This window comes from Anopheles aquasalis, chromosome 2 (assembly GCF_943734665.1).
Source record: "Anopheles aquasalis chromosome 2, idAnoAquaMG_Q_19, whole genome shotgun sequence".
Taxonomy (NCBI): domain Eukaryota; kingdom Metazoa; phylum Arthropoda; class Insecta; order Diptera; family Culicidae; genus Anopheles; species Anopheles aquasalis.
In genome coordinates, this window is record NC_064877.1 from 65,360,647 (window position 1) to 65,373,200 (window position 12,554).

At 48.1% G+C, this 12,554-nt stretch overlaps 1 protein-coding gene and 1 long non-coding RNA gene across 2 annotated transcripts; both read left to right on the forward strand.

The window, feature by feature from the left end:
- Positions 1–6,918: 6,918 nt before the first annotated feature.
- On the forward strand, positions 6,919–7,357 carry LOC126571602 (uncharacterized). The gene is made up of 2 exons (XR_007607913.1): positions 6,919–7,157; positions 7,227–7,357. It is a non-coding gene; the product is annotated as an uncharacterized LOC126571602 (long non-coding RNA).
- A 411-nt stretch (positions 7,358–7,768) lies between these two features.
- On the forward strand, positions 7,769–10,164 carry LOC126571596 (rac GTPase-activating protein 1). Its single transcript, XM_050230250.1, has one exon. It carries the CDS (start codon positions 7,812–7,814, stop codon positions 9,771–9,773), a length of 1,962 nt encoding a protein of 653 aa, XP_050086207.1. The 5' UTR covers positions 7,769–7,811; the 3' UTR covers positions 9,774–10,164.
- The last annotated feature ends 2,390 nt before the right edge of the window (positions 10,165–12,554 follow it).

A 12,554-nucleotide genomic window follows, 5' to 3' on the forward strand; every position in this document is an offset into this window, starting at 1 on the left:
GGGGAATTGGCACCGAAACTTTCGATCGATTAGAGTCTCGGCCAACCGATCATGTCCAACCAGCGCTGAAAGTAGAGAGAGAGAGCAGGAAAGCGATTTGCCTCCGGTCGAGGAATAGTCAATATTTACGCTTCCATCTCTACAGCTCACCACCCACCACGGAGGGTGGGCTATCGCCCGGAAGCAGTATCGCCGCTATTTCGTTACCATTTCCAGCCTTCATTTCATCGTAGTTCTGCCTGATGTCCGGGCAGGTTGTCGAATGCGAATGTCTGGATCTGAGAAAAATTAAACACCGAGCAAAGGTAGCAAAACGTTGGGCCAGAGGTTGGGGCCATCATTGGGGCCTTTTCGGAAATTGATCCCTCCCCCGAGTGTCCTTGGGATTTGGATTTATTGGTAAACTGGCACACTAGTGAAGGAGTTGTATTGGCCGGGGGCTATTCTTGGGTTGGTAGAATTCCTGGTGAAATGAGCCAACCACCCACCAGGATAGGGGACGCTGAATGTTTTAAGATTTACAACTCTAATTACATCGACGAGCTATACGCAACTATCCGGATGTGCATCTAGCTCGACAGGACTACTGCTGCTGCTCCTGGGACTCCCAGGACCTTTGCCACCAGGCTGTCCGCACTTTCGTCATCACCGACGACGACGACGATCGACCTTAATTACTTGCGACAGGCTTCCAGGCGTGGGTGGGTGTAGAGGGCTCCAGAATTGTTGCCGGCTTCTGCCGGCTTTATTGCTAATCTCAAATGTAATCAAAAGTTTACAATGCACTGCGCAACCGATGAGCAGCACACATACGGCGGCGCTACATTCTGGCAACCGGCCCCCGGTGTCCTTCGTACGCGTACGTTTGGTTGCCATAAAAGTTGGAGTCAAAATTTACAACCAGAGAACTTGTTGGGGTTCCAACGTTGGCGTTGAAGCGAGCCACGGTTACAGCAGTGATTCGGTCACGTTTCGCAGCTTCCGAGGTGCTGGAGAATCTTACATTTTATTCTTGGCAAAGGTTTGAAGAAGTTTAGTGTTCTAGAACTCGGAGAGCAATTACACTCCGTAACCAAAAATGGATAATGCAATTATAGGATAGGAGCTTATTTAACCTTTATTACAGATTTTCTAACAACAACAAATATCATCTTCGAAAATGCTTTGTCACGCATTAGAAAACAAATGAAAATCTGTCTTCCATAGAATTACTTCCATCAAAACACTAAACCCCACCGACAACAGGGAGAGTGTCACAAACAACACGTATTATTCACCAAAAACTCGTCACTCGATCGGAGTTTAGAATGTTTTTCCGATTTCTGCGCGCATCCGATTTCGGTGCCGAACTTTGAATTCTTTTTCCAATCATCTGAACCGTATCTTCCGGTTCCGGATTCACGCCTGTCGCTTTGCGCCTGGGTGGAACCGTTCTTGTTCTGTCGGATCGCAAACTTGCTGCCCCAAGCTCGAAGTACTCCAAAAACTCCGGCCAAGAAAAGCCAACTTTTCAACTCTCGGCTGGCCTTCCCTCATTCCCATATCATTCCCCAGTAGAGCGGGGATTGGTGTTTTTGGTTCACCATAAAATCACTTTCACCCAACTCTGCGTGGGCTTTCGTTGACAAGAAATTTCACTTTCCGCCCGAAAATCCAACGTTCCAGCCGGAGTGCGATTCAAACGATTGAGTTTATCATCTTCCTCCAGCAACATTCCACAAACCCTCACCCTGTTTTCGCCCTCACCAAAAACCAACTAGAAACCAGGCCAGCAAACAAATCATGACTCCACGATGAGAAGAATGATCGTCAGGGAAGCAATACTCGAAGACGCGAGGAAGAATTCTACAATTTTGTGATTCCTTGCAGCCAGTCTACGGTTTCTAGCGGGCGCTGCTGCCGGTTGATGTTGAAAATCATCGAAGGTGCGAGAGAGATACTCGTGTGGTATGGAATGTGGCTCATATGTGCGCTGCGCGCTCGCGCTGATAACAAATCATTTTGCATTTCCTCGGTAAATCGGTTTTACCTTGAACAGAACGATGCAGCCGGTACCGGGGGCGGTCGGAATGGGTGCGGGGAATAAAAAATGTTTATGAGATTTTTCCCAACGTAACGTCGTTTCACCGGAAAAAAGGCTTCGACCGAGAGGATGGCGGTGCATGGAGCCGCGAGAAGGAACAGATTCGGTATTGGAAGAGGCCATAAAACGCCAATGACAACATGTGAAACGTGCTGCCATGCCACGTGATTGTGAAATGACGTGTTTCAGCTCTAAATCAGCTTTAAAGATCGTCAGACGGTGACTTCAAAATTTTTTAACCACTGGTTATCTCCACCGGTGTATCCTCAAGTCACTGCTTCTATGAAATTCAAAATGCTTCTCCCTCGAATCTGCTCGGTAGCTTAAAGCGAATTGACCTTGGTTTGGGCGAAGATGGAGGCAAAGAAAAACTACTAGTATAATAAGCAAAAAAAACAACACCGCCCAGTTGATGTGGTCCAATTTGTACCAAATCCACTATGGCACTTCTACTAGACAGGCGGCTCGCATCTACAGTGACAGCCTGGAATCCAGGACAACCAAAGCTTAAGGAGCACATCTTTCGCCACTTTTATCAAGTCAGCTCGCTCCGTCAGAGCTCAAGATTGCTGGCGGAAAAAAGGAGAGCAAAGTGTGAAAAATTCATTCAAATTAATTCATTTTATGCGGTATGCAAGCGCCCTGGCTCTGATGCCGTCATTTCCGTTATGTTTCGCTACCATTTCTACTGCTTATAGATGAGTCGCCAACGCCGGTTGAAGGTTGAAGAGCCTGTTCCGGGCGCTTGATCTGACTTCAACGATGTTGTTTTGTCCGTACCCGACTCTTGTGTTAAGAAGGTGCCCAGGCCAAGCCAAGCCTGCCAACCAATGAGGAGCACAAAAGGAAAGGCCCCCGGAGAATGCACAAACGGAACAGTAAGGGGGAAGCAATCTAAAAACAAAACAAAAGAAAAAAATACTTCCATTCGACATCATCAGCGGTGGATTTTGTCACGAACAAATCATCATCTTTTTCCACCGTAGGACACCAATAAGCCCAGTCTGCACTGGACCAGTTGCCGGCATCGGCATAATGATCGGCCACGAAGCCCAATGCCCTGACCGATACCATTCAGTGTTGGTCCGCCAATGTGTGACCAATCAGCACCGGCAGCGAGCTAAATTGGTCTGGTAAACCGATGTTAGCAACAGGAAACTACAGATCGGCGGCTTACAACCTGCTCAACAACCGCCGGTGTGTGCCCGATCGCCCCGAGGATGGTTGGATAGAATTTTTGAAAACAATCTAAAGAGTGTGTGCAAGGGCGATGAATATGCAATGCTGCCCCATACCCTGTTCCTTGTCCCAGGGCGTGGGCTGTAGAAAGAGAGCAATCGTGATTAACATAATGTTTATTTCCCTCACACGCCGTGCACTAACAAGAAAGCACTGGCAGCATCCCGGAAGCAGGGCGAAGTTAAAGACCAAAAACTTGAGCAAATAGTGCTCCAGTTAAAAGACTTTATTTTGGCAGAGATTCCAAGCGACTCTAAGCTAACAGAGCAGTTGCAAAGACGGTAGTAGAAAGGGCCAAACACGGGAATGCTGGCGCCAGGGGATTATACTGGGCGCACTAATCAGGGCAAAGTATCGCACCGCGTGCATTATCTTACTTAACGTCCACCATCCGGACCTTCCTCTGCACTGTGACTTACGTCGAGCGGCGAGTAATGCACACCCCAACTCCGCAACTCCGGAGCTGCATTACTGGAGTTCTCTCAAAGGCAAAGTTTGGATAGAAATTATTTATCACGCCACCATCATCGGCTAGGCAAATCGTTCCCTCTTGCTCCCCGGCCAACGATGATTCTGTGCTAATAATGGTGCTGTAACCGAAGCCCACGGGTTCGTGGTTTCGATCCATCGCTGTTCCTCCGATGCTTTGGCACTTTGGCGAAGCCCTTTGCTGGCCTTTGTGTGTGACCTTTCAGCCTCGTTTGTGTGTGGTAATGATTTATGCGCGACGAGTAACCGTATCCTGTTGGCATGCTGGCCATTAGGATGCTCGCTTGACCATCGCGGTCATCCTACGCACGCTACCAGCACCAGCAGCTTCCGCAGCACAAACGCGATTCCGGAGGTTTCCAACCGGGAACGGTGCAAAACCGTAGCGACAAATTCCGGCACACACCGGTTGCCCTAGGTGGTATATCTCTCGGTTCGTTATTGTGACCACAGGCACGAGAATGACTACGTTGCAGGGTGGGATGGCCCGAGGACATCATCATATTACTCTTAACAGTGCACTCCGAATTCTATTCTTATCTTTTGGAATATTTCTACCAACAGCGCTTTAAAATCAATGAGCTAGTTGGGAGTCTATATTGACTTTGAAACAATTAAATCAATTCTAAAATGTTCCTTGATTTTTAGTTAAACTCTTTTGCTAATTTTTTGGTTAAATGCAATACCTTTTGTAGAATACAATTCGGTCAGCATTTAAATGTGCATTCGCGACTCGCTGCACTATTTGGTGGTCGTTGCAACGACGGATCTCTGCATGAGAAATGTATGTCAAGGTTTTTGGGATCCAGGGTGAAATGGCCTTTGTGCCGCGTACCCCTGATAGTATGAACGAAATAACCATGCACCTGTGACCGCGTATGTGCCAGAGCTTGCTTTCGTTTTCCGTTACAACTAGCGTACATTCGGTGCCAGGCTTCCGATGAAGCTCACGATTACCTGGCGAACGGGGTAAACGTACATTCCCACAATTGTGTGGTTGAATGTTCGTGGCATTTGCATTACAGTGTCTTATACACGCCGTGGCATCTAAATTACCCAGAGGCTTGGACTCATCGTACCACGCACACACAAAAACATTCCAGATATTTCAAAAATCATTTTGTTTTAAAGGCGGCTTTTCACATCTCGTTTCATGAGCAAATCAGAATCGATTCGAGCAACGATGGATTTTCATGCTACCAATCCCCATGAAACACACGTTCGTTCTTTTATATCTCTGGCACCGTTTGAGAAGATGGTGAAACAACATTTGCACGCACGAGATAGCTAAACGGGGAATCCAACGGATCGCTAGGATGGCATAAAATTGATTTCTGGCCGTGAAATTTCAACACATCAATCCCGATTGTTCGGGATCCTTTTCTCAACGAGCTCCGAGCTCAATTTACCGAGCTCGTGTCAATCGCGGCTATGGGTCCCAAATGTTAAGAGCGTAATCAAATCAAACAAATTGCGATTGCGAGATTGGAAGAAGTACTTTATCAATCGAAATGCCGCCTATCGGTGGGTTCAAGAATGTGTTTTTACGCCAGCAAATCGCACGTCCCATCTACCTGGAGAGAACAGAACGACGAAGATGGGTGGATTCCGTTTAAGTGGCACATCTACGAAAGAAGTAATAGACCATTTCAAGGATAGGTTTAGTGCAATCCACGTGCATGCCAGGTATGTTTTACCAGGCATTAAACCTGGACACAACTGCAGCTGCCCAACGCACAAGCTGTTAATAAAATCGCACAACTTATACTGGCATGCAGACCTCTTACCGTGAAAAATCGTTCTTTATTCGAGAGATAATGCTTGGAATGATACGAATGATCTTTAGCCACATTAGAACCATCTCTCGAGCGACCGCAGTGGACCTTGTAAAATTTATCGTAGAATAAGCCTCAGGAAGATATGTTGACTGCTTTCAGAAATAAATCTTTTCTCAACTTCCGTCCAGTGTCGCGCGAAAGCGGCACAAAGCATAAATGAAGCCACAGGTTGACCGTGATGTCCGCAGGAAGCATCGACTCGTACTTCGTGCGTTATCTTCGAGGCACTGTTTGTGTCGTAGGATTAATTATCCCTAATAACGGTGACTGGTCCGCGTGGTTGACGGATGGTCGTACTTACTGACAAAAGCCCAGCAAAAGTTTTGTTGGAAAAATTATAATTACTCGATTAATTTCTCGACCACTCTGGTTACGGATTGAAAGTGAAGCAGAAATTTTCCATTACATCCAACCAAACCATCCGACTAATGAACGTAGCGTTAAAGGATGTGAAATACTTACACAGGCGTTTGATTCCACGTTTTGGAGTTGCACTTGAAAGCATTTCGTTTTCGTGTATACACTTAATGCTGTTTCGATAACTGTTGAATCCTTTAAAACCAAGTTGCTTAAAGTTTTTATTTTTCACTTGGCTTTAACTAACAGAAGTGAAGGTCCTTCAAAGAGTGGTTTTTTTATGAAGTGATGAGGATTAGCGTCATATGTATGGAAAATATGCGTCGACATCGTTTATGCTTCTTCCAACTATGCTCACACTATGTTTCGCGCTACTGGCGTGCTTCTGTGCGAGTTTTTTACGACCCATCATCATTGGATAAGTGCGCTTTATGCTTCTCGCTGCCTTTACGATGGTAGGTAGTTTTCTTTTTCATCCTCTACTCCATTCACAACTCACTCGAGAACTTCTTGGAACCCGATCGAGGAAGTGTTCATGTTTCCCCGCTTCAAGCAGCATATTTTATAGCCGTTTTTGCTTCCCATAGCCCAATGATAATAACGCCATTTACAAGGCGGTGACTGGTTATGACACTCACTTAACCTCGAACAGGGCCCATCGCCAGCGAGAAAAAAAGGACTTTGGCGTACTTTTGCTTTAGCATAGATTCTGAGATAGCCCAGCGGAGATTGGACGAAAAAAATATGTTCGCTAGACGAGTAACGACCCTGTTGACAGACTTTTTGTCAAGCAGTCGATTTTTTTCTTTCGAGTACATGCTATCTCTTTCACTCCTACGGTTTGTTTTGATGCTGTCTCACCATTCACTCGATCGCTCACGAGCGCTGTGTGTTCGGATACGGCCCCGTGCGCGTGTGTTTGTGTAAGGGCACGGCGAACGAAAGAGGAAGGTGAAAATTTCTGCTAAGGCCTGGATCCAACATGGCGTCAGTTGAAAACGACGCGCAAGAGGCAGGATGCGCTGCGATCGTGCATCCGAAAATTTTGAAGAAAAAAGCTAGTTTTGCTGTGAATTTGTATCATTCGTTTGTGCTACGGAGCATCTAAACCCGTGGACATTGTTTGTGGGCATGCGCGACAACGGAAAATGGTAAGAAATTGAAAAATATTTTGTTGATCAAATCTGATCATGATCAATCATGTTGTCTTTTTTCGGCAGCATCCTGGCATCAATCAGCGTCGGACAGGCTGCGAAGCAGAGGAGTGTTGTGCGAAGTGTTGTGTTTTGTGATGTGTTTTGCGAGGCAGAGTGTCCGATTCAAAGGTGAAAATAAAGTTGGTGAAAATGAAATTATGCTTTTGCGTGCTTCATATTGATCCGAAATATCTTAGGGGGCGGGGCTACTGGGCACAGGGGTACGGTAGGATGACACACACATCATCGCAAAAATGCGTGGAAAATGGCACCAATACATGCGCAAAAGCCCTGTAAACAGCAGCAAGATTTCTACCCTGTTAGCGCCCTGTTAGCGCCCTGTTAGTCTCTTAACAGGGCAATTTGAGTGGCGGTGAGCGATTTCTGTCACATGGGTTGTACCACCCTTTTTGGAAGGGCGCAGCTAGCTTAACTGCCCTATCCTCCGTTTATGAGGGTGCGAGGGTTGAAATGACAGCGAGGGTAACGGTCGACGGCCATTCGAAAAATCGCAGCGGATTCGTGGGACGCTTGGCTTTTCGTGTGTGGTAACGGTGAAAAAGGAAAACTTGTTGTTCTGGACTGTTTTTGTGCATTAATGTAGTGAAAATGTCGACGGAGCTATCGCTGGTGGCTCAATTCGACGAGCTGCGCCGTTCGAGCGACGTTTTGCGCGATGGAACGGCCGAGGTGGAGTTTCTGCGGTTTGTGCAGCTGCAAGATCAGTGCCGGATGCAGTGGCTGAAGTCGATCGACGAGGCGCAGCGCCTGCAGCGGGAGGTGGACAACGCGTTGCGCAGCATCACCAACCTGGAATCGAAGCTGTGCCACGCTCGGAAGCTGCTGGAGACGGAAACGAAGGCACGCCGGCTGGCGGAGAAGGAACGCGATACGATGGAACACAAGATGATGGCCGTGTGCGATATCGTGCGTAACGAGCACACGCTGCGGGATGAGACGCGCGTGCGGCTGGCCGAGTTTGCTACGGAATCGAGACGTAGATCGCGCCACGCTTACGGTGGCCAGCACGAGGGGGAAATGACGGGCGGTGGCGCTGGTGTGGACAACGATATCAACTCGACCGGATCGTTTCTGGTCGATCTTTCGCTAACGCAGTCGGAGGACGACTTCCTGGAACCGTTGAAGATGCAGGCGAAACGCAAGTCATGGAAAAAACACCGTCCATCGTTCCCAAATAACAACAACAACAACGTTAGCTTCACTCGTCCTGCGGTTCCGGAGGTCAAACACATGGAAACCACCAGCACGATGACGAAGGAGGATTATACGCGTTCAGGCGAAGGACAGATCATTGCGCATGCCAAGGTTACCGTCCCGACCGGTACCGATGGTGGGCCGATCATGGCAGAATCGACGTTCCGGACGACGGCACCACAACTGCTGCCACCGCTGCAGCCCGTAAGCTGCGCTTCATCAAACTCAACGGCCGCCACCGTCGTTAATGCTGCACCGAGCGTTGAGCCAAAGCAAACACCGAAGAAAACGGTCATCCCTCGCACTCACGATCTGGCCAGCCGTACATTCATCGCACCGGAGACATGTAATCATTGCCAGCAGCGGATCCGTTTCGGGTGCAGCGGGCTACGTTGCCGTGAATGTAAGGCAGTGTTCCACAGCCAATGCCGTGAGACGTCGTTCGCGTGCGTTCCACTGCAATCGAAGTCGGCTTCACGGCGTGGAACGTCCGGAGTGGCTACAGCAGGAGCCGGATCTACACCACTGGCACCGCCAGTCGTTGGCGCACTGGGCGATCTAGAGGATTACTGTCCCCAGTCCAGCCCACGCATCCCGGCGCTCATAGTGCACTGCGTCAGCGAGATTGAAAACCGAGGCATTTCTGAAGTCGGACTGTACCGCGTATCGGCCACTGATCGTGAAGTGCGATCATTGAAGGAAAAGTTCCTGCGGGGCAAATCGATACCAGTCCTCGGGCAGATCGACGTGCACGTACTGTGCGGATGCATTAAGGACTTTTTGCGCACGCTGCGCGAGCCACTCATCCCGGCCAGCCTGTTGCCTAAGTTTACCCGCATTGTCTCCAGCGAGCCACAGCAGAGCAATCCTTCGGCGGGTCAAACTGGCATTAGCGACCGTACCTTGGAACAGCTGTGCCAGCTCATCGAGCAAATGCCGGTACCGAACCGTGACACACTGGCCTTCCTTATGCTTCACTTTCAGCGCATTGCCCAGTCCGAGAGCGCTAAGATGCCGGTGGAGAATTTGGCCCGGGTGTTTGCACCCACCATCTGTGGCTATTCGCGTCCCGATCTGACTCTACAGGAAACGTTCGCCGAAACATTCACCCAGTTCAACATCGTCAACGGTATGCTGCACATCTCGACCGACTACTGGAGCCGGTTCGTTATGCTACAATGGAGTGGCAGCGATGGAGAAAACGTGCCACCTCAGATGAACGCGCATCGTAGCAATGGGCAACAGCAGGCGCCGATAAACAAGCCGCGTTCCCAAGAAACACCGATCCTGCGCCGACCGCGGAAGGATAGAAAGTACTACGCTACCCCACCGTACAAAACGACGAAGGACAATTGACCGTGAACTGCGAGGGCGAATTGAGCCGGCGCCAGTGGATATCGCAAAGCAGTGGAATATTGAATTTGAATTCGTCAGAGAAACTAAGTGAATAGCCTTTACTTAAGGGAAGATATCCTTTGGCTCTTACTTAATTCTCCTGCTCTCTTACACGTGTAACTCGTGCGCGTGTGCATGGGTATTTCGTATTAACATTGTTGTTTACGTCATTTCCGTTTCCATTTAGAAATTAATCATATAATAAACGTTTCAACTAACCAAACCTGCTTTCGTCGTCTCAGCAAGCTCTTGCAAGGCTGATTAATTTTCTTGATTAACTCTTGGTCCCACAGCGTGCGGTGGTTCCGAAAGGACTCTCTCTAGAGGGAAAATGTACGCATGTACACCAGTAGCTGATGAATGTACTTTTAATATGTGTCCAATTGTATCGAGCGAAAGAAAATTGATTGAACCGACCTTATCAGGCAGCCGTGACCGTCAAGCTACTCCCGAAAGAATTGACAAACTTCCTTACGACCCCCAAACGGATACGGATGGAACGATCGTCGTGTATGGACGGCAAAGCTTCTGCTGGATTGGCTAAATTAGAGAAATATAATCTCAGCGGGATATGATTCAATTTGTTTCCATCAGCGCCCTGTCCATCGCCACAGGTCCTCCACTTCTGTGGTCCGAAGTTATTGCTTTGTTTCACCGTCGGGTCACCCGTCATCTGACCAGCCAGCAATCGTCCAATCGCGTCCATGGGTTCCTCCGGGGAAACAACAACGGACTGGCGTCCGGTGTTTGCGATGGCCTTCGGTCAATCGGTCGGTCGGTGGCCACATGTACTGCTGCTATGTGAGCTGCCGTTTCTTCAATTCCCTCAACCGTTCAATTTTTAATGAATCACTCTAAATAGAACCGGGGACAGCATTCTGGATCCTGCGGTGCTGACTGTCCTGTGCCTAGCTCCGAGGGTGTTGTAATTTAATTACCCATACGTCCTTAATTAGTCGCAGCCCCTTGACTACTTACTGCGTGTTTGGTTCCCCCCGAAACTGGCGCGGAACAAATAACTTTTCGTGTGGGAGTGGTTCGCCTGGTGGTCGCGAAAGATCCCGAACGCCAACACGTGGAGTGACTATCGATGTTGAATAAGTTATCGTTTGTGGGTCACTTTGGGACATTTCGAAAGTCTGTGGTGGCGATGGAAAGCCATCCAAAGCGCTAAAGAGGATTTAATTCTAGGCAGGTGATAATTAGGTGTCGCCTGATAAGCCTTGGAAACCACCGTTTAATCACATATTTGCCTTCGCAGCCTCGTCGCATAATTGATGAGAAACTTTGCTTGGACTTGAGACAATCGCTATCGCACGGAATTTCTTTTTAGATATTTGGCGCTTTTTGGATTCCTCAAAGATTGTCGTATTTTATCTTTCATAAGTTGTATCTCCAGGTTTTGAATAAACTAAATCTAAATAAACAGAATTTGAGGCAGGTTCCAAATTTTTCGAAAGGCTCCATCATTCATCGTAGTAATCCTGAAACTACTCCTTTTGAAAGTTCTAGTTATCATTCGTTATAGTATTGTTTATTGAACTAAGAATGTTCGAATATCTTTATATAAGTCGTAGCAGAATTTTCAAGCCCGGGAAACCAAAGTGCGAATTATACGGGATAAACCTCGGTATCTGGTAAAGAGTGTTCCGCTATGCCGGCTGCTGGACAGCAAACTTTGCCATCGTTTACTTGCTCCTTCGTTGCAGATTGGCGCTCAGGGAACGCTAATCAGAATGAAGATTCATTTTCTTGTCATCGTCATCACCATCATCACCGGGCCCAGGACCTCCTTCACAGTGGCCGTGCCTGCTGGTCGGTTGTAACTCGTTAATCCAATGGCAATGGAAAGGATGTTTGGTTTTTGCCCGTATCCCCTTTGCGGAGGCATGCAAAACGGAACGGAAAGAAACGGAAAGAAGGATCGTTCTTCACTGGTTTGCCCTTTATTTTTTGCTGCTCCAGTCCCGGCATGCTTACCGGAAGAAAAACACGTTCTATCTTCCTTCCGCCACTCCCCGGGTGTTGAACTACATGAACTAATGCCGCCGGTTACGGGTCGACCTGCGTCCATCGGTCGGATCCCTCGGTGATAATCTGCCCAACGTTAGTGGTCGCCATCCAACCACCTCTTTCCTTTCACTTTAGCGGGATTATTAAAATGGCAAGCTCTAGAACAATGCACCCGGCTTCGGGTTGCTACGTTGCGTTGGAGTAGCAGAACGCCGCTGAACTCCTCATTCTCCCCGCGCCAGCAGCCCATGAACGCATGGACTCGGACGGAAATGTTCTCGGTCAGCTTGCTGGAAGCCTGTGGTTACCCTCAAGCATATTTCTACCCTTCCATTCCGCCCGTGAACGGCCGTGTCTTCAAATTAATCATGAAATCAAAATAGATTGCAAACTAAATTGGTCCGGAAGTGTTTCATAATCTGTGCCCCTTCTTTCGGCCTTCTTCTCCCTTTTTCGTCCCTTTTTTCTTGAAGTTCTTGAAAACAACTGGATATGAATTCCAGTAAAACAGCCTGTAGATAGAATGGGCTGGAAAAAGTGTGGAAAATCCAGCGATAGAAATCCGTTAAAGTTCTCGTAATTTACGCCGATTCCAGGATATCTTTAAACTGTGTTGAATTTATGTCATGTTTCTTTCTCCGTTCACAGGACACCGAGCCGCGGCGAAGGCAATTTCACTAAAGTGAGCTCAGCAGCACTGTGCTCCACCGGATGGCCACTTGGGTATCG